We start from the raw sequence: 27,972 nt of genomic DNA, 5'->3' as shown, positions 1-27,972 counted from the left end.
ATCTGTTCCTCCTCTTCTCCTCCACATGCACTGGATCACAGCTCCTTTTCCACAGCTGCCAGAGCGGACAATGCAGCTCAGAATGAGAATGTGAAAATGAAATATGAAACAGTGGTGTGATAAACTGGTAGATAATCATCTTTTCATTAAACTTTCATCCCCAGTGACTTAAAAATTCAAGAGCCCAATTACAGAGCTTGTATCTCTCTTTCTCTCTCTCTCATTCTCCCTCTCTCTTGCTTTTCTTAACAAGAGCAGTCAGGGAGAGGGGTGAGTGGCTTAAGGGATGAGTGAGAGCATCATTATGAAGTGGTCACGGGGAGGAGGGGAGGGCAGGAGGAGGAGAGATGACCTATCATCCTGAGTGGAGGACAGGGAGCAGCAGGCCTGATTTTAGCCTGTCCAAACGGTGAAGACAAGGAAGAAGAGATGGTGAGAGAAAGACAGACATGTGGCACATGCGGCCATGCAGGTCGGATGGATGGATGGATGGATGGATGGATGGATGGATGGATGTGGTGGGAGGCAGGCAGACACACATACAAGCTAAGAGGAGTATAGATTTTCCAGGCAGATAGTGGAAAGATGTGTGCATCCTGATGAGTGCCACAAACAGGGCGCATGACTCTCTCTCGTCTCCCTGTTTCTGTGTGTTGTGTGTGTTGTGTGTGTGTGAGTGTGTGTCAGTGTATTAGCAGTCAGAGCACTGAAGCCCACGGGCGATTCCTGTGTGTGCTTGCGATAAAGGGAAAAAGGGAGGAAGTATAACGGGGGGGGAAAGCGGGGCGTGGAGGCGGGGGTGAGGGGTGGGTGGGTGAGAGGAGAGATGAGGAAGTTGAATGGGGGGAGGGTGTGTAGAGAGAGAGAAAGAGCGAGAGAGAGGAAAGAGCATCCAGCAGAGCAGGGAGCTTCCTCTGTGCTGTCAAAGCCTCTGGATCATGTCCCCATTGGTCTCTCTCTCTCTCTCTCTCTCGTTCTCTCTTTCTCTCTCACACACACACACACACACACACACACACACACACACACACACACATATATTCCCTCACCCAATTGCTCTCTTCTCCCTCAAACCAACCCCTCCCCTCCCCTCCCTCTCATGAAAAGAGTGTCTTGGCAGGGTAATTAAGAATGGCCTCTAAACACAGGAGTATGGCAGGAAAGCTCCAGATGAAAGTAAATGATTAAAATAATTACAGGCTGAGAGCTGACGAGCCGGAGTGTGGGGTGGCCGCCGGACATTTGTCGGTAATTAGATAATTAATCTGAATGCAAATGATGAGCCCTAACGAAGCAGTCAAGCTGAACCAGCGACAACTGCCGTGAGTGAAATGTAAGGGGGGGGGGGGGGGGGGGGGGGGGGGGGGGGGGGGGGGGGGCAGAGAAGAGAGGAAAAAGCAGTGGAAGAGATTTGGGGTAGGTGAAGAAAAACACATGAATTTTAGTATAAAACCTCCTGAAAGTCAGCATGAGCAGACTCAACAGCAAGAAGTAGCAGCAGCAGAATTATAAATCAATAACTGTTTCTGGCAGAGACTGCTCAACCCCCCCCCCCACCCCCTGCTTCACTCTCTTTGTAACTTTCACTCGTAATGACAAGTAGACATGAATATCTTGTTAAAAATATACTAAAAGGCACAAGCCACCGCTATGTGTTGTGCTGTGCAAAAAAAAAAAAAAAAGTCTGCACTGAGATGCCAAATGAAGGGTACGAACATGAAATGGCACCTGAGGAAGAAAACAGAGCACGCTTTGCACACCCTAAAATGCGTGAGCAAATTGTGGATTTACTCACTCGCTGCAACACATCCAAACACACACTCATTATATCTCCGTGCCTCTTCCTCATACACACTCTCAAATACTGTCAGCATGTGTGTGTGTGTGTGCTCTAAGCGGAGGTAAACACCTAACTTCATAGTTTATTCAGAGGCAGGGCTTCTTCTTTTTTTTTTTTTTTTTTTTCCAAGGTTGGTATCTGTGCAAGAGCGTGGATCACATCTTTAAATTTAAATAAAGATCTTCGGGGTTTATTTCTGATGATTCCCAGCAATAAAGCTGAAAGTCTTGCAAATACAGAATACAGCAAATATTATATATTGCTAAAGATGTGGCAGTTCTGTCTACATTGACAGGAGTGGGCATTTGTAAAGGATGCAGAGATTAATAAGCAGCTTGGCTCCCCACAGTGTTATTTATAATAAATAAATTACCGAATGGGCATAAGTTAGCTTACAGTAACAAAGCTGTGACTTTTTAATGGTATAGAGAAATAAGATACATTTTTTTGAAATTGTATAAATAAAAGCGCAATTCGTTTGTGTTGGTTTAATTTTTTCTAATTTTGCCAGTTCCACTGAAAAGACAAAACCCTCCATGAAGAATGTAAACACACTTCTATGCAAAACCTTTAATTGTGCAAATTGGGGGCCCAAATGCTGAATTCAGAGCCCGACGTCTTCAACAACAACAAAAAAAACCCTTTATTGGGATGATGCAGGTAATCCCAGGGGCAGCAAGAAATAGCATAAATTCACAAAGTTCACACACAAGGGAAGGCAACAGGGACACAGCTGAAACTTTTTAAGACAATAACAAACAAAGAAAAACTAACACAAAGCACCAGAGACAGAGACGAAATAAAACAGGAACTAACTAAATGGGGAAATCACATAACAGAGATGAAGACTTAACAACAAGATGCAAGACGACCCCGGGGAGGCTGGAATAAACTAAAGCACAAGGGATTAAAAATCTATAACAAGATAATTAAACTATGCAAGTAATTCAAAAACTAAAATACAAGCACAATAGTTGGGAGACTCAAATTAATAATAATTAATAATAAAACTTCCCCAAATTAACCATAAAGCTCACAGACCATGACATTAATGCTGTCTTGAATAAATGATTACAAAATTGGTTAAATTATGGCATTAAAATTGGAATCTAATTAAATAAAGAATCGAAGCATTTAATCCCAGTTTTTAGTGCTCAGCATCTATCCAGGCTTAGCTGCTTGATTACAGCCAATCCTTCACCATTAAATATTACTAAAACATTAAAACCACCCAAACAGCTCAGCTGCTGGTGGACGTCGCTGCCCTCGGGCTGGGATGTTGCCATGTGGAAGTGTATCGGGGGGACACGTGTCAAAATAACATCCATGTGAATCCCAAGACCCAGTGTTTCCCATCAGGCTCCATTGAGGAATGTTCAAGAATAAGCTACTGTTTGAATTACAACATTTAAGAAACACTACTTTCAGGTGTTCCTGAGGTATTCCTACCTTCCTAGCCTGACTTTCTTTAATTGGCATATTTCACTCACTTTGTGTGTCTAACATTGCTACACAATACAAGTCATCCAACAACTCACCTGCATGATGATCTTCTGGAGAAGCCACACAAGCTTAGTCTGCTGCAGAGACCAGGCCCTCATTTACCTGTGCATTCATACAGACCTTTACTGAATAAAGCTTAAGGGGTGCATCTACCTGACATCCTTGATCAGTTTAGACTCACCAGTTAACCTAACATGCATATCTTTGCACTGCGGCAGAAAACCTGGAGAAGTACCTGGAAATAACTTTTACAGGGACAGAAAGACTCAACACAGACAGGCCCCGGCCACCCTGGGGATTCAAACCAGGAACTTGCTATGAGGCAACACTGCTAACCACAGCAAACCTTAGCCTGGAAGCTCTCTTATTAAGAGCATCAGCCACCTTTCTGTTTATGGTTTTCTTCACTGGTTGCCTTTAACTAAGAGAAATGTTGATGCATTGTTTTGCTATGGTGAGATACAAAGTGGTATTACATTAGAGTGTGAGGAATTGAGGAATCTTTTGACCAAGATATGTCCTTCAATGCACATATTAAATAAATGTGTAGGACTGCTTTCTTGCATTTGCGCAATTTTTCTAAAATTTGAAACATTGTTTCTCAGACTGATGCTGAAAAGCTAATTCATGCATTTATTACTTCTATTTTCCTTCCCACTGTCACCAAGTGCTTGCTCGTAGGTGGTCATCTGATTGTTGTAAGGTCTTTAGCTTACAATATAAAGTGCCTTGAGGTGACTGTTGTTGTGCTTTGGTGCTATATGAATAATTGAATAGCAGGTAGTGGTTAACACAGCAGGCAAGAAGGTCCTGGGTTCAACTCCACTGTCTGAGCTTTTCTGTGTGGTGTTCGCATACTCTCTCTGTGTACTCCAAAGACAAGCTTGTTAGGTCAACTGGTGATTCAACGTTGTCTCATTTGTCTCTCTGTGATAGGCTGGCAACCTGTCCATGGTTAGGGTCCCACCTCCACCCTTCTACCAAGAGGTGCTCCCTGATTTGATGATGAGAGTACTAACTCATCTATTCATTCAAATCTCCCATCAGTTAGCTGTTGGGTGTGAATATATGTACTTGTATCAATTTCATACCAGATGAATCCATTCAGTGAGCTTTTGTGTCCTGTATTTAAACAAGTTTTTCTATCAGCAGCAAATGTATTAGTGCTTCATTTTGAAAGTCAAACCTGCTTCTTCTTTCACCTTTAAGGGTCCCCACAGCAGATCATCTACCTCCATCTTATCCTGTCCCTAAGCATCCTCTTATGTCACACCAACCCTTTGCATGATTGACCTCAGGTATTTAAACTCATCTACCCTCGCTATCTCCTGTCATGTTCACCTTTCCACCTGTCTCCCTCTCATTCACACACGTATTCTGTCTCGCTTCTACTGACTTTCATTCCTCTTCTCTCCAGAGCATACCTCCACCTCTTGAGGCTCTCTTCCACCTGCTCCTTCCTCTCACTACAGATCACAGTGTTATCTGCAAACATCACAGTCCATGAAGACTTCTGCCTAACTTCATCTGTCAGCCTGTCCATCACCATCACAAACAAGGGCTCAGAGCTGATCACTGATGTAATCCCATCCTCATCTTGAGCCCAGCTGTCACTTCTACCACACACCTCACCGCTGCCTTGCTGTCCCCATACATGTCCTGTACCACCACATACTTCTCTGCCGCTCCTGACTTCCTCGTGCATTAACACAGCTCCTCTGTTGGCACCCTATCATATGCTTTCTCTAGCTCTACAAAGCCACGGTGCAACTCCTTCTGACCTTCTTCATCCTTCTCCATTAAGACTCTCAAAGCAAACATCGCATCTGTAGTGCTCTTACTCAGCATGAAGCCATACTGCGGCTCAGAGATCACCACCCCTCTTCTTAACCTAGCTTCAGCAACTCTATCCTATATCTTCATGGTATGGCTCATCAGATTTATCCCTCTGTACTTACTACAGGTCTGCACATCACCCTTGTTCATTTTGTAAGTCAAATAAATCAATAAATCCCAACAGGTTTTCAAGAAGCATCAGTTAGTCGGAGCATCCCTCCTTGTTAGTGCAAATTATTCTGTCTATCCACTCCTTTAAGAGGCTCTGGAGGAAAATGTCCACCATTCTCATTAAATAAAGACGGCTTGCCCGCTCAGTCATTCAGTTCACCTCATCATAACCACTGGAGACCACCTCTGTGCCGTCAGCATGCTTGGTTAGCACCTTGTTAGGCTCTGTGCTGGTTAATCCTGAGTGCCATCCTCAGACAATATCTCAGATGTGCACGTTTCACAGCTCAGAATAATACTGGCTGATTACATAAACAGCTTTCTGTGTGATACCCTTCATAATTGGAGTAAACCAAAAATACCATTTACAAATAACATTTATAACATTACAACTCTTCAATGATTATCCTTATTTTTAATTTGTTCTGCTGTTTTATAGATAGGTACTTTATTGATCCCGCAAGGGAAATTATTATAAATAAAACTATTATTGGAATTTGTGTACAGTTCTGGGAAAATAAAGGATAATACAATATATTTTTGACTTAGAAGTCAGATCTGGTGATTTAATTTGCTCAGCATTTATTTATTTGTTTAGGCAAGCAGAAATAAAATGATTTTCTAAGAAAGGACACCCAAGAAAACAGTCCGAGGCAAGAATATTGCTAACTGCTGTCTTAATGCATAATTCAGAATTTTGTCAGTTAATTTGGATTTAAACACATTATAAAAGGGAAAATATCCTGGTTATACACAGAAATTAATGCCAAAATCTGTTGTATTTCAGCCTGTATTAATATAAATATTAAGGGGGAAAAGAATCTACTCTCCAAGGTAGAGAAACTGCCCCTTTGTAGGCTACAACTCCTACTGTATTATGCGTCCAGGGTGAGAGACTACACTCGCGCACACCTTCACACCAAACATTTTAAATATCTAGCAAATGTGAGTATTTTTTTGACTGAAAACACAAGACTCCTTTTGTCTTGGTGTTTCCTTGTTATTTATTCAACCCTTATGCCAGAGGAAACAATGAAATATTTATTATAACAAGATTATAATAAGAACACAACTGTTTCGAAAGCCTTTAACATTCAGCCAGAGTAAAACCGATGGGCCACATCAGATAAAAATCAGCCAGACATCAGTGAAAGGCATCTTATTTGGAAAAATAGCAGTGTCAGTCAACAAGCCTGATATTTGCTGATATAGCTGCGCATCCTGACTGATTATACTACAGGAAAAGCTATCTAAAAAAAATGTTTTATTTTGATGGAAAGAAAGAACACATTTTGGTCTTATTTGTATTACTACTTGGCAATTATGAAATCAAAAACTAACCTATGCCCTTAAGTAACATAACATAATGACAAGCAATCTTATTAAGACCATTTAAAGGAACAAATAAACAGGAAACTCCAAAATGAGTAAGAAAGGCACATTTGAAGTTTCTTCCTCTCAGTCAGTGTTTGTGTGCCTATCTGTGACATAAACAACCATGCCGTCCAAGTCCCCCCCCCCCCCCCCCCCCCCCCCCCCCCCTGAATATTTACTCCACGACCAATTCAAACTCCTCAGCCTCCTCAAACTCTGCATTCATCTTTGCAGCCAGAGCGTCCAGCTCCGTGGTGTCTATCTGCTGGATCTTCTTCCTCCTCCTCTTCTCCTTCACCACCGCCACTCCGGGGATGTTTGGGTCCGGCTCGGGGAAAGCTGAACCACAATAGTCGTCAGCCTCAAGCAAAGACGTAAATGAGTTCAGTCCAGTAAAGGATCCTGCAGAAACCTCCAGGCCAGACTTGGACAGCCCAGGTCTCCGGACCACCACCTCTGGAGTTTTCAGTTTCTCAAAGCCGAATAAAGTCTCACAAGAGTCGGTGCCGTTCAAGGACTTCTCACTGAGCCTGCTGTAGGACCGGCGCACTTTCTGCGACCACACGTCGTCGTCTGGATCCAGCTGCGGGGGACGAGAAGCGGGCGACGGCGATGAGGGTAGGATCGGTGACGGCATAGCGGCCTTCTTCTCCTTCTTAGCCGAGGAAGAGCTGCCCTCACGGTCCGGAACAGGACCAGGGGTGGAGACTTTCAACTTTTTCTGCTGGATGCCCTCAGAGCCGGATGGCCTCGGCGTGTTCTCCTTGTTCTGTTCTAGTAGTGCGACTGTTTTTCTGGGCGCTATTTTCCTCACAGTGATGGAGCGTTTAACAGCAACAGACGGCAGCGCCATTTTGTTGTCACTTTGAGCCTGCGGAGGAGAGCTCAGCCGCGGGGAGCGTCTCCGCTGCGAGCTGTCAAAGCTGTTAGACTCCGTCATTATGCTCCGAGACGTCCCTTCGTTCATCCCAACAGTCTCCTGAAGAAACACCAGATTTTTCTCTCACAGGAGATCAGGCTGTAACTCAACACAACTGCAACCTGTTCAAATTGCCCGCCTGCGCACGTCGCGTGAAAAACGCGAGATTTCCGTTCCTGTGACGTAATCAGTTTGCGCCGGCTCTCAGAAACTTTTGCTGTGTAATCCATACAGGCGAGGCAAAGAGAAGGCTCCTAATTTGTTTTATATAAATATTCTAGGTTGAAGAAGTTCAACAGAATGGAATATCTAATTGGGATACAGGGACCAGATTTTGTTCTCGTCGCCGCTGACAATGTTGCCGCGAGCAGCATCATTCAGATGAAACACGGTATGACAACGCGTTAGCTTAGCGTTAGCCGCATAGCCGGTAATTTAGATATACCTGCTAACAAATCTACATTTCACAGTCTCTAATCGCACTAAACCCCGTTTGTGCTTCTAATAAGTAATGCTTGAACCTCCCTTCTCTTTCTCTTCTTGCTAAATACTTAGATGTAACCACACACTGAATGGGACTAGAGCTAACAAAGCTAATATTAGAGTAGAAAATAATCCATAACGCTTGAATGTTTTTCTCAGCATAACTCAGTTTAACATTGTTAAAATCTTATCCGAACTAATCAAATCAACTCTACAGTTCATTCATAACTAGGGATGGCAACCTTAGTATGAGTTGCCATAAGCAGGCTTCTCACAGTGAAAGTGAAAGTCACTGCATCACTGTCAGTCAGTTAATGGAAGTTTACTCTCATCATGGGCATGAATGCTGTGGTAATTTGGGGCTTTTAATGATTTCTTTAATATGTTCTTTTTCCAGGGTGAAATGATTGTACAGTACACATCTTTAGACTTTCAAAAACAAGAAGTGGGTGCACAAGTTGGAATTTATTTTGGATTTTCGCTAATCCACAGAGGGTCAAAATTATACATACATCCAAAAATACGCATACATCCACACTAATATTTGGTTAAATGTCCCTTAGTAAGTTGCACCTCGGCCAGATGGTTTTTGGTAGCCATCAACAAGTTTCTGGTATAATTCTGGCTGACTATATGACCACTCTTCTCGGCAGAATTGGTAAAGTACTTTTAAATTGGTTGGTTTCCATGGCATGAACCTGGCTTTTAAGCGTAATCCACAATTTTTCAATAATGTTGAGGTTGGGGCTTTGGGAAGACCATTCCTGAAGTTTATGGTTAGTCTGCTTTATCCATTCCAAAACCTGTTTAGATGTACATTTGGTATAATTGTTCTGTTTGAATGCCCAACTGTGTCCAAGTTTCAGCTGTCTAGCTGTTGAGCTGAGGTGAAGTTGAAGAATTTGGAGTTAGTCCTCCTCCTTCATTATTCCATCCATTTTGTGCAATGTAGCAGTACCACTGGCAGGAAAGCAGCCTCAGAGCATGACACTACCACCACCATGCTTGACAGTTGGTGCAGTTAGGTTTGAAAGGCTCCCCTTTATTCTTCCAAACATACTGCTTGTCATTGTGGCCAAATAGTTCGGTCTCTGTCTCGTCTGTCCATTTCTTCAGAAGGTATTTGGCTTGTCCATATGTGCAGCTGCAAATTACAGTCAAGTGTGAATTTGTTGATTTTTGGATTAGGGGCTTCTTTATTCCTTGGCACCCTCTCAGTCCATCACAATGTAAAACTTATTTCGCTGTGCAGTGATACTAGTGTTCCAGCAGTTTACAGTTCATTGCAAGCTTGAGCCTCGGTGGTTCCTGGGTTGTTTCTGAACCAGTTTCTTCTCAATTAAGGGGGATAGATGGGTTCTTTTTCCAGATCTTGACAAAATTGTGACACATCTGAATAACTTGCACTTACTTAAAATTGTTTAAGATTGTTCTATGGGAATCTGCAGTAGTTTAGAAATGGCACCAAGAGACCATCCCAACTTGTATAAATCTACAATTCTCCTTCCCAGAGCTTTACTGAGTTCTTTGGACTTGCCCATTGTTTTGAGTAATGGTCAATCCAATGAGTGCTGTCAAACAAATCCTTTTTATGAGAAACTACCAGTTGTAGACTAGACAATCATGATCACCAGCAAGTCGTTAATAGTTTGGCCTTTTCAAGTTATAAGACCTCGTAAAACCTTCAGTGTCACTACTTAAAAGAATTGAGTGTATGTATATTTCAGCCTATGTGTGTACTTTTGATCCTGTGTAGATTATAGAAATTCCCAAATAAATTCAAACTTGTGCACCCAGTTCTTGTTTTTTTAAAGTCATTAAATGTGTGCTGTACAATCATTCCACCCTGGAAAAAAGAGTAGTTCAAAGAAATCATCAAAAGCCCAAAATTACCACATATTCATACCCATGAGTGAATGTAAACCTCTGAATAAAACTGTAAGGCATTTTATGAACAGAGTTAGTGATGTGTTTGTGTTTTTTTTTTTTTTTTTTTTTCTCTTCTTCAGACTATGACAAGATGTTTAAGCTCAGTGAGAAGATTTTGCTGCTGTGTGTGGGAGAAGCTGGAGACACGGTGCAGTTTGCAGAGTACATCCAGAAGAATGTGCAGCTCTACAAAATGAGGAACGGTAAGGACCTCAGACATGATCGTTGCGTGGTGCTCGAGGTTTCTGGTTTAACTCTAAAATGTTTGTGAGAGATCAGTTTGCTTGACTTACATCCAAAGCTTAGTTTCTGATGATATTTTTTTCTTCTTTCTTTTTTTAGGTTATGAGCTCAGTCCGGCAGCAGCAGCAAACTTCACACGAAAGAATCTTGCAGACTATCTTCGGAGCAGGGTAACTGTCCTGATACGTTTTGTTAAAAAAAAGAAAAACATAGTAGGGATGCACAGATATAAATTCCAAGTGGCAGTGGACAGTTTATTTTAGTTTTTGTGTCTCATTAATTTTGCACTGGCTAAATGTGGATAGTGCGATGAAGAGCTGACTTTAAAACACTTCAGGTAATTTTTTTTAATAATGAAGTTTCTTTATTTTCCTTAGACTAAAGAGGGTTGTGGTGGCAAATAACAGAAACCAAATAAATAGGCAAAAAAAATTGGCAAATTATTTTTAAAATGAACATTGGCCTGGAGTTTGACAATCGGTACATTGTACAATCAGTACAAGAAGTACAGTTCTTTTCACAAAGAATGTCTCCAAGCATTTTCTTTTATTGTGAGAATTAGCTTTAAATTATAAAGCCCCATGAACCCCACATGAGGTGTATTAGTGATTTCCTCTAGAGAAAAAAAATTATCTGAGTTGTCTGTCGGCTTTGTGGGCACAGTGACGATGACCTAATATGACCTTTCAATGCTTAAAACACTAGGGTTGCTCCTGAATCCAAAATGTGTCAGTAGAATCAGGTTTGGTCATTCTTTCTCTCCTAGCCTTCCCATTTTTGTTGTTTTCGTTGTTGTTATTGTTGCATAATATGCTAGTTACGACTCCCAAAGTTTGCATTTTACTGTGAGGGTCTTGAAAAGTTCAAGACCAGCTGCTGTGTCTTTATTATAACCTTACTCATTAACTTTTTGGGACTAACTCTTCAGTGATGAGACAGACAGAGATGCTGCTGGGCTTTTATTTTCACTATTGTAGAGCAGTGAACACTGTACTCAACGTTCGGGTAGCTGTAATGCTGAAAAGTGGAGGGGACTTATTCTCATCTTATTCTTCAAGACTACTGGAAGTAGAAGCCTTTTATTGACATACAGTGAATAATGAAATTGCAGCGCAAAGAGAAAAACAAAGAACAACCATATAGTCATTTACACAGTAAATATAAAATTTCATTGACCAAGTATTACACTTGGCTGTGATATTACACAGTCAAGTAATAGACAGTGAATCTGTGAATCTCTGAGCTTCTGTACTGATAAATCAATAAAGCAGCGATTTTAAAAACAAAGACAGACTCACACACGTGTGTCTTCAACCCATCTGCGGTGGCAGCAGCACAATGAGCCAGGTCACAAAAATCAAGAGTTGCACGACCTGCAGAAAAAGTGGCCAGCGAATGCAGGCGTGATGTCAACTTTGTTGTCCGGTGCTGTTTGCAAGGCACTGCACGGCGGGTATAAAATGGCCCTTAAGGATCTCAAACAGAAATTTTGTCGTGCAACTTCAAAGGTATGCGCCTTCGTTTGTTTTGTTTTTTTTTATGTCAGACTATGCGCCATATTATTATTATCTTGACAGCATTTGAGCTGGAGGTTTTGTTTTTTAGTTTGTTTTGTTTGCATTTTTTAACTTTATTGTTATCATTTTGTTTTGAAGAAGCAAGCAGACATCACAGAACAAAACAGGTCACCAGGGTAATACAATAAAGCACACACAGTCATTAGTTGACTACTATTTTTAACATTAGTCCCAGAGGTCTACCCAGACACCTGTGGCTAATGACAAAAAGAAACTCAACTGAAGTCCAGGCTAGCCCATCAAGTCCATCTAATCCCCAGATGAGTCTCCAGTATTATTTGGCCTACATTCAATGTGTACACATAAAAATCCATTATGAGCAGTGCACAATGGTAAAAAATAATAAGCTTATTATTCCATCTTCTCCCTGTGTAAAACTACCTTCATTCTACATTCTGTGAGTTGACTAATTCAGCATCTTGATGTTTATCTGTGGAGGAAAGAACATGTTACACCATCAGGGCTTCACTCTCTACTCTGGGGTTAATAGTGTACTGCACTAAAATGACCTGCTTTAGACTGGCAACAAAGAGATCCTTAGAAAAATGGAATTCATACGTTCATACATTTGAGTAGACAAAGGATGAAAAACCACTTACCAAAGTGAAGAAAATAATATATTTTATCTTACATCTCTCAAATCTCCTGTTTATTATTATTATTTTTTTGATAATGTAAAAATTACTTGTCCCTGTTAAATCTGGCCTTATCTGATTGCTTTTTTCCTTTTTTTTTTTTTAAATCTGTCACAGCCGTGAGCTTCACATAAAGCAGTGGTCGTTCTGTGAGAGCTGTTTTCTCTTGCCCCGGGGAAAATTTGGTCTATTGAGACTAGAGACCAGAGATGTGACTACAATCATAACCAACATAATTGTTTGACTTCAGGTGCCTCATACACACTATGAAAACATAAAGAAGTTATATCTTTTGTGGATGAAAATTTTCTCCACTCGGGGTGTTCAGTGTTATTATAGTAACAGATCCTTTGCGGGTGAGTCTCCACAAATCCCAAAGTTCTACTTTAATAAATAAAATCCCTATTGGTCTACAAAATTTATGGTTGCCCAAAAAAGCCAATAAATTAATATGTTTATAAGTATCCACTTCAAAAAACAAAATCAAGAAAGCCAGCAAAGTAAGGAAGCACCATACCATTTTTGGTGTTACACTAAACATTTTTTTTCTGCGCTTTTTTTTTCTGGTTCTTTTGTTTTGAAAATAAAAGACACAGTTAATCACAGAAAAGAAGGCGAACTCGCTCAGTTTCCACACAGATACAATGTCAGCTTGCAGAGATCCATCATTCGCTGCATTTGTGTTGCCCTGAACTCTCTGACTCCCTCCATGTTTTACTTTTTTGCTTCAGGTATACTTCTACCCCTGTGTATTTTTTTTTTTTTTTAAATCATCTCAGCACTAGTATCCTTGTATATTTTCTCTGTTAACAAAACTAGCTAATTAATCCCATGTACCAGTGGTCACCATTTGAATTAAGAATATTCATCCTGGAGTAATAAGTGAACATGTCTATAAATATTTTAATTTGTTTTAAATTAATTACACTCTTCTGCCAGTATTTGCAGTCTCATTTGGCTTAAGGGAGCGAATGATAAAAATCACCCAACTAATTCCAGTAAGACTAACCATATAAGGTAGGTTTACTCATCCAATTTAAAAATGTATTTTAGTTCCTACTTGAAATTAATTTTCTTTGCTAAAACAGGAAATTAAAACATAGTAATGGAGGCCCTAAATATGTTGATGACATGGCAGTGCTGTGGTGGTGTTAAAGAAGTGATATTACTCCAAAGCTCAGGTGGGAATTAACTCCCACTTGAGTTTACACATGTGTTTGTGTCATTATCAGTGTGAGACACTCATGTTAAAGCAGCAGATGCATTTTGACTGAACCAGGTACATTTGTCAGCTTGTTGTTTCTCCCTCTGAGATCTCACGTCAACACCTGAGCCTGAAGCCCCGTCTCCAAGCCTGGCTACACAGATCCTCTGAATGTCTTATCAAAAAACTGTTTTTGATCTTTAGTGTTGTATTATATTTTACCCAACAAAGCAGCCAACACTGGGTTTAGCAAACAGATAAATTACAGCTGCTTTATCTGTGTTTCTTTAGAAGTGATATTGCAGTATGCAGTACTGATATTTAATCAGTATTTTATCTTTGGTAAATTAAGACTTTAAGGTAAGTTAATGATATCTTTTTATTAGTAATATTCCTGGTGGCTACTTTACTAGTTAATGAAATGTGAGAAAAAGACTAATCGACTAGTGTAGTGGCCCTTCCCTGACAAAGTGGTCAATACTGACAGCCGTGTTGAATGAATGGCACAAAATTTGCGTTGCACTGACCTGTAGTATGTCGTCTTTTTTGTGTGTGCCAACGCACACTCTTCACATGTGCTACGTGCACCCGCTCTTATTTCTATGACATTTCTATTGCTATGCTTTGCTCAACACCTCTGCAAACTGTTCATGCGCAGTGCAGGCCAACGGAAGAATGGGTTTTGGAGCACAGCAATGCATTTGTCGTATTATATATAAAGGGTCCACAGGGGTCAAGAAACACTCAGGAACTGAGCACACTCTAATGGACAGGGTCAAAAACACTGTCTGTACAAATATTGTATATGATTTTAAGAGCCACTAAAAGCTATCACATTCTTCAAGTCTAATTTTAAATTACAGTGATATATATGTGGCACTTTAGGTAGTGTACATAATGTTGTACATACACAGCTTTTCAGATTAGATTAATGAGTGTTGAACATTAGCAGCCCTACTGCCAGGTGACTCGGTAACATTGTAAAATAAAAAGTTAACTGGTGCTGTACAGAGCTATCGCTGTTATGCTTAATTTACGTTAGCGCAGTTGTGTCCATTTGCTGAGGTATTTGCCTAAAGAGAGGGATTTTCAGCCACCACAAACATGATAGTTGGTTGAATGCCGTTTTGTTTACAAGTAGACTGGAACAGTAAAGGGTGTGACAGCAGAGCTCACTAGAAGTGGGAGACACGTGGCAAAAAAACCCCACCAAAGACTAAAAAAAAAAAAAAAAATATATATATATATATATATATATATATATATATATATATATATATATATATATATATATATATATATATATATATATATATATATATATATATATATATATATATATATTAGGGGTGGGACTCGACTATACGTCGCTCCGGAGTATAGGTCGCACCAGCCAAAAAATGCATAATAAAGAAGAAAAAAACATATATAGGTCGCACTGGACTATAAGTCGCACTTTTTTGGGGGGGGGGGGGGGTTTGATAGAATCCGAGACCCAGAGCAGAAATTCCATCTTGAACGGCAATTTAAAATAATAATGGATTAAAGAACAGGACGAACACGGTTACGCCTACGTTATGCTAACGTAGCACATTCAGCTACATGACGCACAACGAACACGTGTTCGGTATGTTAACGTAACATTAAGTTATTCAGATAACCATAGCATAAAGAACATACTAACAAGTTAACCAAACCATCAATCCATTGAATTCTTCATCCTCGGTGTCACTTCTAAACAATTCCGTACACTCCGTAGACGAAGCGCCGCTTCCTCTTCTGTGTCGCGTTAGTCAGACTCGTCGTCAGCTGCAGTTCCAATTATTCCAGCCTTTCTGAATCCCAACAGGATGGTTTGTCACTGAAGCCCATGTTTTCTTGATCCATCCAATGACTTCCAGGAAAGTTGGGTGGCGCATTCTCCCAGTTGCCGTTAAGCTGTGCTCTCCATCCATCATCCACTGGTTACGCAAGACTGCCTTAAAGCTGCAGTTCACGGAGATGTCAAGTGGCTGGAGTATTTTGGTTCATGTGTTATAAATGTCACATATACGTCGCTCCGGAGTATAGGTCGCACCCCCAGCCAAACTATGAAAAAAAGTGCGACTTATACTCTGGAAAATACGGTAATCGAATTAATTACAAGCTTTGTAATTAATTAATCGAAATTAATCGCATTTTAATCGCATTTCAATATTTGACATGAGAAATATTAATTTAAGTTTAGTTGATGAATGAATCAATATACATAAGCTTAAACTTCAAAATTTTGTTTATTTTCCCACCAGTCTACTACACACACCAAGGAAGGGTGGAAGTGCTCCTGTGATAAGCAAACTCCTGAAATTAAAGTTAAGCATCATAACTGGATAGTTTTATTCAACATTAATGTCTCACTTGTTATAGTTGGAAATTAATCATTCTCTCAGCTGTATTCCTTGATGTTGAAATGTGTTATGCTTGTTTTAACAGCTTATTTTGAATTAAAGACTTAAAATTAAACCACAAAAAGGAGAAAAAGTTCGTTCTCTGTTTAACCAGCTGCTTTTACACAGCTGTGCTTCACACTCACGTTGCTAGGCGACATGAGCTACGCAGAGGTGACGGCAGCTGATATGAAGGCTAGCCGCTCACTTCCGGCCTTTGTGGTGTTCGTGGGCTGCGAAAGACGTGGGCCGGGTCCTTCGCAGGATGCGGCCCCTAATTTGGACATTGTGCGTCGATATAATCTGTATGCCGGGAACTCGTGCACTGAGAAACGTTCCACGGTGCAAAGTGCGATTAAAATGCGTTAAAATTTTTAACGCGTTAATTTCCCCGTAATTAATTAATCAAAATTAACGCGTTAAAGTCCCACCCCTAATATATATATATATATATAAGTACAGACAGTGTTTGGTTCTTTGTATTTTATAAATTCTCTGTGGCTGGCTGATGGACCAACACCGGCACAAGCAGGAGTAACCCACAGACTGATTGTACCACATATTTTTGACACTGCCCCCATTTAAAAAGAGTCTTAGCAGGTAGACCTGCAGTCTGAGCTGCCAACAAACTGCCACCACCGCTGAACCACAATTTCCCCATATGCATCAGAGCTTCATTGTATAGTTTGTGATAACAAATGTGACCAAATTGACTAAACCTAAAAAAAAATTCCTCTATATTTTTTGTTTGAGTTTGAATATGATTTCAGTTGGGACCCGTTTTCTATTTTAGCCTAGTTCTTATTTTTACCTGAAATGTTTTTATCACACATAATTTTAGTGTCTAGTTTTTGCTAACTATAGCAACCTTGTTTGTTCATAATTGAATTATGAATAATTAGTTTAACTAACTGTGAGGACAGCACCCCACATTCTTACTTTGTGTTGGGACCAGGGGTTTAAACATTTATTTCTCATTTTAAGAAGTTGGCACACATGTCACTGATTGGCCTGAAGAGTCTTACAGTCTATACTGCGTACAGTCGTCTCTGTCCTTAAACCCTGAGCACAGATGCAGAAAAACCTTTTGACAAGAACAAAATATGCCAAAGGGTTTAATGCATCTTACAGACATTGGCCTAAAGTTAGAAAAGCGTCCTGATCAGGAAATCATAAAATCAAAAAAATGTCTGTTTCTTTACTTTATACATTAAAACTTTTCTAACTGGATTTAGAAAAGCTCTTTTTTTTTTTTCCTCCAAAGAGGAATTTCTGACATCCCCTAAAGAAGTTTTAGTCACAGCGAAAGGTTTTATAAATAAAGAAATTTTTTTCTTGAGCAAAATTTACATTTTTGTTTTCAAAAGGTCAGAAGTAACAGGAAAATTAAGGTTTGTTGATTTTTGGCTCATCCGGCCAAAGGGTCAATGAGCTTATGCTGCCCGCCGGTCCTTCTACTCCTACAGTACTGGTCAGAACTTACTCGAACTATGGGCAGCTTAGGATAGAAGGAGGTAGAGCGGGTCGACTACCAATCTGGTGGTCATTGTTCGATCCCCAGCTCTTCTAGTCTGCGTGGCGAATTATCTTTGAGTAAGATGCTAAACCTTGACTTTCCCCTGATGCATCCTTCGGAGCGTGAGTCTGTGAATGTTAGAAAAGGGCTTAGACATAGACAAAAGTGCTTGTATGAATGGGTGTGTGTAAGTCGGTGAATGAGTCTTATAGTAAAAAAAAGCGCTTTGAGTGCTCAACTAGAGTGGAAACGCTTTATGTAAGCACCAGTTAATTTACAGTCCTAACAGATCTCCACCCAAACTGTGCTCATATTGGTTGTTTTACTGGCACTTTTCAGTGTTGGTCAGATTTTGGTGAAACTTGATTAATTTGTCATGATATGGGTGTTTGTGAGACTCCTTGGCTTCTCGGTGGAGTTTGCAGCTCATTAATGACAGAAAATCTTGTCACTTTGCTTCTGTACGCCACACATTACAATAACTTGTGATGTGAAACAAATCAAGAAGAATTGTTTTTCTTTTAGATAATTTTCAGTAAAGGTCAATATTTTTGTCAAACACAGTAAAACGGAGTTCTTTTTTTTTCTCTTGGTGGATATGTCTGTATTTATTGTAGCCCTGCAGCTTGGCAGGAGTTAGATATGTTTGCATTAACCAATTATAGCGTGTTAATCTGAGGCTTATATCCACTGTGTGAGTATGAGTTGGAGTACAATCTAATTTTCTTGCAGAGATTACAATTTCTGAACCTTTCTTTCATACATTTACATTATAAGGTGAACTCTCTCGTGAGTAGGATGTAAACAAAAGCATTACACTTCAGTAGCTTGTGATTAACTTTCTGTCACCTGACTAATCATTTAACTTTTTACCTTCAAGACACCGTTCATGTTTTCATGCACTATTGTGCTCTTCTTATTTTTCTTGCATCCCATGCAGTAATGTGTTAAGAGTAGTGCAGCCGCTGCTTGTCACAATAGCAGAGGGTGAAAATAATTACAAAAAACAATTAGTGTGGCAGAGAAGGGAATGTGGGACACATCGAACGGGGGATAGGGGCAGAGCAGCAGCAGAAGGAGGAGGAGGAGAAGCGGAGGTCTCGAGGGAAACAGCCAGGCCCAGTAGACAACACCACACAGACTGGAGTGTGAGAAGGAGTAGGAGTCAACATACTCACAAATACAGTATACATGCACACAGAGGGACCTATAGGATCGGGATGGTTTCATTCAGTCAAGGTTGTGCATGTTGCGGAGGATAGCATTTATATTCATGCCTTGCCATAAGCTGCAAGTGTATCGTTATTTTTTTTTTTTTTGCCTCACGGATATGAATTTGGTTTTAGGAGTGCAGGATTTAGTAATGCTGCGTTCTCAGGAGTGCTCAGAAACTGAAGCAATAGCACTTTCTCTTCTGCATCCCACACCTTCCTCCAGCTATGCTCTCCTCACATTCATCAACCTCCAGAGTGCATGGACATTTGCAAATTATGTTGTATAAACAATTTTTTTTTTTCTTGCAGAACATCTTGCGTATGTAGAATAAGTAATGCAGCTTGTCTGAGAGTGAAACGGGGAAAGAGATCCTTGGCTGAAGTCTTGAACAGTCATAATAGATAGACTTTAGGGGTCCAGCTAATGATTATTACATGATTGATTTGATTAATCTACTAGTTTTTAGGTCTATCTGTGGTATTAAAAAAAAGCCATTGAAGTTTCACAGAGCTCAATATAAACAAAATATTTGGTTTATATACAAAACAAAAAAACCATCAAATGCTCACATTTGTGCTAAAGCAACTCTTCAGTAGTATGTTAAGTTAAATAATAAAGGCCAAAATATAAGAGGTTACAGATGATCAGTTGTGTGCCTCTAATCTTTGGGTCATTAACTTCCAAAAACCAACATGTAGGATAGACATTATTTCAACCCTACAGGCCAATTTCTCATATATTGATTAAGCCCATTTGTTGACAAAATCTAAATTAGATGTAGATTAAGGTAGAAAAAGGCCAGTAGTCCAAAGGAATAAGCTGCACGTGATGGAATATATTTTAATTAATCTGATTAAATCATATATAGCTATTTTTTTTCTGGTTATGCCATCCTTAAATCATCTTTTTACCCTCCCCAAAAATTTGTGATCCCACTTCCATGTCCAGAGCCCTAGGTTAAAAACCACTGGCTGATAAATTAATCAGTGGTATATTGTTAATTCACATGGCTTTATTCCTGCAGGATAAATTACAGATGAGTCCTTGAGTCTGAAAGATGTCATTCCCCAGTGGCCGCAAACCTCCGGGAGGTGTAGTTAGCTAAAGTCAGCAGAGCATGTCGGCACAGAGATGGCGAAACCCTGCTCATATACGACTGTGTGCTTACCAACCCGTTGCATAGAAGAAGAAGAAAAAAAAAAAACAACCCTGTTAACCTCTGGAGTACTGCGTTCACTCAAGCTATAGAGAGGAGACAAAGAAGGAAAAAATGGCAGCATAATCACCTGAGGCCTCAGTCTGCTGCGTGCATATCAGTAATGATATGTGTGAGTCTCACCACAGAACAAAAGCACTGCAAAGATTGAGGGGTGAATATCCTCTACCGCTGTTTGTTTTACTTTTCTTCTTTATGTTGTAATACACAGACGTGACAAATTAAAGGAAAAAATCAGAACTTCTGACACACTGAGGATCTCGTGGCTCAGCTTTGATATGAGGAGCGTGTTGTTGGAGTGTTTTTTTTTTTTCTTTTTTCTTTTTTGGCAAAGTCCTCACTGGGGATGGTTATGACAACTCAGTCACTAGTTATTTAAACGGGAAGTAAAAATGTGACCAATAACTAGTCTAAAAGTAAGAAAACACTTGGAAAACGGTCAGAATTGAGAGCAGTCTAATGAATGCGGTTAAATACTGTCATTAGAAGGCCTTTGAAGCCCTAACACATGTTGCAGAAATGTGACGCTTTGCACACAAACTATGTGAGATGATTTTTTCCAAATGTCACTAACGTGAGCAGTGCTAGCAGCAGCAGCCTGCATGCAACCACTCTTTTTACTTCTTCTGTCTTCAGCCTCACTAGTTTACATCTTACCATCACAGACAGAGAAAAATGGCAAGTGCCTTGTAGCGATAGACAGTATAAAAGATGGACATGGACACCGTGATGTCACCCATTAGTTTTGGATGCCACAATTTGGAGTGTCAGTTTTAGAGTTTCGAGCACTTCTATGTTCGTTATTTTGACCCAGATTTGACTCTAATTGCACCTATACAGCTAGCTGACACTAACTACATAGGTGCAATTCACAGACACAGATATCTGCTAATTAGTGCTAAGTATCAGACTAATGAAATATTAGAATTTCACTCCCCAAAACTGAAGCACAAATATTTTTGGATGGTCTGTACCACACAATGAATAATATTAGTCCAAATGACACCAGCAGCTCAATAACTGTGATGTCCAGCTCAGTGACTGCAGTTTGTGAATTTGAGGCTTAATAAACAGTTATGAGATATAAAGATATGCGGTTAAATTGATGTAGGAAAACTCAAAGGTTTATAAATAAAGCACTGGGCTGTTTAGAGGCTCATGAAGAAACTTAAAAGTCCCACAGCTGGCAGTTTTTGTGTACATTTGTAGTTGAAGAAGTACATTGTTCGAGTATGCAAAGTTTCAAGTTGTTTATATATTCTTTTTTTTTAATTTTTTTTTATTTACGTTTTTCCATAAGGCTGCTGCAACAGTTAGCTCGCCTCGGTGCTGTGGTGATCTACAGCTCACCCCGTATGGGGTTGTAAAATATTTTTAAGCCTGGGCACACAGTGGGCACAAATAATTACTGGCACCATATTGCACACAGCTCCCCTGCTCCTGCACAGATGAACAATTAATACAGCAGATTGAGGAGAAATGCCAATAAAGAGAACATGCCCCGGGGCAGGGTGCAAAAATAAGGGGGGTGGGGGTGCAGGAAGGGAAGTGCTGGAACGTGGGAGAGCAGTGTTTGGGGATGAGTTTGTGATGATTTTTTAGCAGCCTGACCTTAATTTGTGTCACAACTACAGAGAAGTTTCTTGTCATGGTTTAGATGAGGAGAAGGATGCCACTCTCCTGCCTACAGAAAATGCTTTGCTGAGCTTAACAGCACAAAGACTAGAAACAGTTAAACTAGCCCAGTGGAGCGGTAATCTCCATAAACGTGGAGATATCTGAAGGCAAGCTACCATAGGTTTTCTGGTTATTGTGTACAGAGCAGTATCGACCAATCACATTTGAGCTAGATTTGGTTGCATGCTGCTAAACGGTCCATGTGAAGAGCAAAAGGAGGACTGCAAGCTAGAATTTGATTTTTAGCATTTTTTTCAAAGTGCATCTATATTTGTAAACAGTGACCGCTGCACAAACAGGAAGTCTTGGGCCAGAAATTGGAAGCCGTGAGATGTTTCCTTTCACCCCTAGAGGCTAACCCCAGGAATGCACCGAGTATGTATCCATGATTTCATGTGAGTCATGCGAATTTGTTCCCTCTTTCACAGATCTTCAGATCACACCAGGAGAGTTTGAGGCAGAGCATTTTTTTGGTTTTAGCCTTTGTTATGGGTTGCATGTTAAACTGGCCCTGGATGTTTTTTATTTTGGAAAACTGACTGGATTCTCTCTGTAGTTCCTGTGTGTGACTTCCTGTCCTCCTCATCTGCTTGACATGGCTTGAATCAAAATTAGATCTGGTGTTGTTTCCAATGATGCAGAGCAGAGTGCAGCTTCTGAAATGATCTGCAGCACTTTGGTGGAAATGCAAGTGTCTAGAGTGTGCACAATCTACTCTGGTGGCTGATTGCATCCTCTCAAGTTGGAGATGGAACATGATGCTGTTCCGGTGTATTTCCAGGATTAGTCATCAGATTATAGCTGGTTGGTTTCCAGATTGATTCTGTGTGAGCAAAAGCTGCCTGACAACACATATGAAAGAAAAACTAGAGCTCTGTTGATTATTTAGTGAGATGGCGGACACGTTAGGAAACACACTGCCTGGTCTGCTGACTTGGCCTCTGGGGCAAAGACCCAGCGTTTTATGGCTTCCTGAATAGCAGATTTAAATGGCAGATAAGGGATATCAAGACTTAGGGTTCCTGTTTTGTGAGCTATTATTGTTAAGGAACAAACATGAATTTTGGGAGATTTTAAAGTTTTAAAACATTCCCATAATTATTTAGTGTGACCTAAAACTATCAACTGAGCCCATAAGCTCTTGAGGGAAGTGCTTACTGAGGTCACGGGGCAAAGGAGCCAAACCGTGTTACCATAAACAGCCACAAGTCTTTGCAATCAGAGGAGTCGCCCCCTGTTGGCCATTAGATAGAATGCAAGTTAATGGCGCATCCATGTTTGTAGGTCAGAACTAAATTGATCCTGCAAATGAAAATTTGCAATTTACATGTAACTGTTACTGTTGTCACTTACAAAGGCCAAATTGTAAAGTTACATATTGGAGCTGTAAAAAGAGGGGTAGTGCTAGAGTAATTCTTGGCTAGCCTTTTCTCTGTTCTTTCAAAACCATCTTACGGGTTTGTGTCTGCTCAAGGCGATGGCAGAGAGGTGCAGGTGAAGCCTTTGTTTCATGGCCCCACAGTCACCTTGCTTGGATGCGAACAGTAGTCACACCGGGGAGGATTAAAACATATGATGTGTATTGTTTGCGTATGAACTGGGGTGTGAGTTCAGGTGGTAGGGTTAACAAGGTGCCTGGTTCCCTCTGAGGTGACATGGGAAAGGGAAGGTTATTTTGATGCCAAGTCTGTATTATTGTTACATGTAACCAGTGAGACAGCTGTCTGGTGGGCGGGGGTGACGCCACTGGGGCGTTTGCAAGCTCACATAGGAGTTAAAACACACACACACACACACACATTAAGATATTCACGCTCAGTGTGCACTCTCACAAGCACTTGCTCATGTGTGTGAGTGCACGCGCACATTCAGAGCCATCGTTAACACACACTCACATTAAAGCCTGCTCCGCGGGGAGCGCAGCGATCATCGTTGCCCTCGTGGCAAGCGCAGCGCTAACCCACAAGTCACAGAAACAAGCAGGTCGACTCAGACAGGAATTAAAGCAAGAGGGCAGGTTTGTAGATCCTAACTCGCCTGACGTAATGTGAATCTTATTTTCCTTATTTTCTACCTTGTGTGACATATTACCGTGCTGCTTCTGCTACTATTCTAGTCAAGAATTTAGGCCACAAGTTGTTTTAAAATCACCCCCCAAACCCTCAAAATTAGTCTTGGTTTAAAGGGATCTTTTTGAAAATGAGAAACAGGAGCTTGCAACAGCTAGGATAGAAAGTTGGTGTTTTGGAGGAAGAGAAGGGAGACGAGGCTGGGAGCGTAAAAGATGTAATTTGAAAAGAGGGGGGGGGGGTAGGGGCAAGAGAAACGACTTTAGAAGTTTTTAATGAGCCCTGGCGCTACTCCAGGGCACAGGGTGAAGGCGGCGGAGAGAGGAGAAGGAGGAGGGGGGGAGCGAGTGAAAGAAGGGATGAAGAGAGGGGGTGGGGGTGGGTGGGTGGGGAGGAGGGCGCTGACTCCCAGCAGATGTCACACTGCCAATGACACCCTGAATTCCCCCGAAACACACAAACACACTTGCCTCCTCTGTCCTGTGACCCACTATCACCTTTTCCTCTCCCTCCATTGCTCTCCAGCTCTCCTCCTCCTGTGCTCTCTCACTCGTCCCTAGTGTGCGTCTCTTTTCTGTCACACTGCTGCTTATGTTTTGTTAATGTTGCCGCTGTGTGCGGCGCTCCATGTCTGCTAAGTGGAAAAATCAAAGTCGATAATTAGGAGCAATTTATTTGGGATAAGTTGAGAAAAAGAAGTTGCACTTTTCAAGTGCCGTCTGGATCTCGTAAGCGGGCTCCTGGAGTAAAATTATCTATGTTCTGGTGGAAGTGTTAGCACCTCTAATTGGAGCAGAGAAGTAAACTTTTTAATGGAGACAATAAACATGGCACCGTGTTTAAAACCGTCCCTCACGTGATGCCCGATGAGATTAGACTCTGCAGCTGGTGGATCGACACGTCACTTCTCTAAGAAAATACTTGCATAATATCTTCTGTGTTTCTGGAGGAGCTTTCCAGTATCTGAATAAATGCGTTCAGTCAGCTCGTCACAGGATTCAGATTGATAAGCATTAAAACCAAGAACTAAAGGCATGCCTATGTGGTATGCACCCTAACCACTCGACCAATGAATCGCCCTTTTGATGCTTTGATTTTGACCCTCTTTGCCCCATCTGTTCAAAATTAAACTGTTCAAGTACATCTTATGGGGGGTGAACTTAGGATTTGTCCGATAATATGGAAGAAAAAGTAGCGTTTGGTTTTGCCTCCTTATTTTACTGTTAACCAAAATGCAGAAACATGGATTATAAGCCGTCTTAATTTCATTCAGGTACATCCAGCAAACCAATGACATCCTAAAAAGAGCAACTTTCAGCCTTACTAGCTGTTTCATCCAAATTAAAAATGTAACTGCAGTTATGTTTTCGTATCAGCTATTATAGGAAAAAAGACAAAAAAACACCAGTACAGACTCTGAAATTGAAATTGGACCAGTGGAACCAGATTCACCAGCTTTGGTTCCGTCTTTTCCTGGAGGATCAGCGTCACCGCTCAGAAAAAAAACTCTACATCACAGCTGACAGGAGAAGAAGACGTCATAACAGGACCTTTCTGAGCTGCTGCAGCATCCAGCTCTCTGTACAGTCTGGGAATCTCTGAGCTCATTGTTGAAAAACCAGTAAAAGCTGATACTATCGCACAGTCGGGTGGCGAGCATCAGGTTACAAAAATCGAGAGGTGTGCCGAAACGGCACAAAAGTGCAGAGTACACACGGTGTTTGGTGACAACTGCAAGCATAAACTATGTGCCATTTAAGGAATATCAACCAGGCCTCATCATAAATATTATTAATCACCCCTAATTTCTGCTTGGACATGTCAGAACATGGAACATAACTGCAGTAGCTGACTGACTTCAGTTGAAATGATGAGTCGGTCTCATCAACATTTATTCATTTCAGCTTCTGAGATGTTGAGATTTACAACTCTTTCTTTCATATATAACTACAGATTAAAATATTTAGCTTGTTTCCTGTTGGTCCTTTTAAAACAAGCAGAAAAGAATAAATGACTGAGGTTTCACTGTAAAAACGATGTACAGATTAGCACAGATTAACCGCAGTGACACAGGGGTAGCTCTGAAGTCTTCATACTGGTGTTCATGAACACTGATTTGTGATCCTGCAGCTCTGAACTAAACCCAATGCATGAACCTGCTTCAAGAGGTTCTGTGTTTGCCACTGAACTCGCTCAGTCTGCTTTGTTCATGGTTATAGACATGAATATTAATTCTCGGCTGCCTCCTCCTCCCCTCTCTCCTCCTTTTCCTCCTCCGTCTCCAGACTCCATACCACGTGAACCTGTTGCTGGCGGGCTATGATGACACAGACGGCCCTGGTCTCTACTACATGGACTACCTGTCTTCCCTGGCCAAGGCCCCCTTCGCTGCCCACGGCTACGGAGCCTTCCTCACTCTTTCCATTCTTGACCGATACTACAGACCAGGTCAGTGCAGACAGACGCCTCTTATGTTGTTGTTTTTCTCCTTTCATAGTTCCTGTGAGACAGAGAAATGAAGAGGATGATGAAATCACAGCAGAGGTTATGGAATTTATTTGCACTTAGGTCAGGAGATGGGCTCAAGGCATGGTGATAAATGACTTTTTCCTCATGGTGATAAATGACTTTTTTGTTATTCTTACAGCTCAAACTTTTTATGTTAATTCTAAAGGCTACAATGTAACCTTTGACCCTGCATGAGGCTCCACAAACCGTGTTTGCTCTTTTTTGTTTGTTTGTTCTAGATCTGACTCGGGATGAAGCCATAGATCTGCTGAAGAAGTGCATTGAGGAAGTGGGTTCAAGCAGTTTCTTTTTTCATTCACATAAATGAAATTTTCTTAACTTCTGACAGCTTCACACGTGCTCTCGGGTACTTTAAAAAAACATTTTCAGGATCTTTTCTAGACATCACATCACATTTTTTGCAGTCCTGGTAATTGTCCTCTTTAGGAGGGTGCCAGCTGACTGTTTTTATGTGACCACACATTTTCTTGGCCATAAACGAAGAATTACTGAAGTATTTTTGTGCACATGAAAATCACATGACTGCATCTTATAGAGAAACGCTCAACTTCATTGCGAGATCATAATATTGTGCAGTGTATTTACCACCGTAACTCAACAGCTGACCGTATTATTACATTTGGGTAGATTCAGATTAGATCTGCTGTCCCAGGTTTTTTTTGTGCCCACCTGTGATGCAGTGTCCCAAATCAGTATTCAAAGCATCGTCTATAAGTATCAGAATAAAAGCATAAATACGCTTAACACTTTTTACTGAAATCCTTTGAGATACACTGAGTTCACAACATACAAGCAGCAGATTGAGACTGAGATTGTTTTTATCAGTGGCATGTATAGATACTATATAGTATAGTATGGTATATAGTATTTGGTATATACATACTATATACTAAAACAGAGGGGATAAAATACCTGGAGTGTGAATTACGTCATTTTTCCGCTTTTTTTTTTTCCGTTTTCTGCTGAAGTTCATCCCAAATCAGATTTTTGTGTAACATTTCTCCCTGTGTCTGCTGTCTCCGTCTCCCTGTCACAGCTCAACAAACGTTTCATCCTGAATCTCCCCTCCTTTACCGTCCGTTTGATTGACAAGGAGGGCATCCATGACCTGGAGAAGCTCACCCTCGGCGCCAAGTGACCGCACTGCGTAACTTCCAACCATCATGCCCTCGTTTCTTTCCCTCTATTTTTTTTTTTTGTGTACCAGTGACCTCCTGCTTTTTCTGTTCCAATAAAAAGTGACACACAGTTGAGATACAAGCTCTTTGTCCCTGTGGTGCTTTCTCGTTCTCTAGTGTGCTCATCTGCACATTGAATGAGAACAGCCTTCTGGCTGTGTACTTTGCACTTGTACTCAGTGAGAGGGCATGCGGGTAATGTACACTTGCTTATGCTTGTACACGTGTATTAAAACAGGCATGTGCATATTGTTTTTCTTTTTCTTTTTTTTTCTTTAAACCCTGGGACTAGACAGGGAAGTTAAAAACAGTTAAGCTAGTGCTTAATTACATTTGTGGCTCTCCAGTTTTACCTACACATTAAATTTAAATGCTTTTACTACTAAAATCTGTCCAATAACGAGCTTTTTAAGTGGGCATACAAGTAATTAA

General features: G+C 40.7%; 2 protein-coding genes across 2 annotated transcripts; one reads left to right on the top strand and one right to left on the bottom strand.

The window, feature by feature from the left end:
* Positions 1–6,889: 6,889 nt before the first annotated feature.
* cdca5 (cell division cycle associated 5) lies at positions 6,890–7,818 on the bottom strand. Its single transcript, XM_030741859.1, has one exon. The coding sequence runs from the start codon at positions 7,689–7,691 to the stop codon at positions 6,900–6,902; it is 792 nt and encodes a 263-aa protein (XP_030597719.1). The 5' UTR covers positions 7,692–7,818; the 3' UTR covers positions 6,890–6,899.
* On the top strand, positions 7,816–27,622 carry psmb2 (proteasome 20S subunit beta 2). The gene is made up of 6 exons (XM_030741860.1): positions 7,816–8,034; positions 10,136–10,258; positions 10,398–10,468; positions 26,119–26,281; positions 26,581–26,630; positions 27,399–27,622. The coding sequence occupies exons 1-6, from the start codon at positions 7,944–7,946 to the stop codon at positions 27,498–27,500; spliced, it is 600 nt and encodes a 199-aa protein (XP_030597720.1). The 5' UTR covers positions 7,816–7,943; the 3' UTR covers positions 27,501–27,622.
* Positions 27,623–27,972: the final 350 nt, after the last annotated feature.

This window comes from Archocentrus centrarchus, chromosome 11 (assembly GCF_007364275.1).
Source record: "Archocentrus centrarchus isolate MPI-CPG fArcCen1 chromosome 11, fArcCen1, whole genome shotgun sequence".
NCBI classification, from domain to species: Eukaryota; Metazoa; Chordata; class Actinopteri; order Cichliformes; family Cichlidae; genus Archocentrus; species Archocentrus centrarchus.
This window is presented reverse-complemented; position numbering and strand designations above follow the sequence as displayed.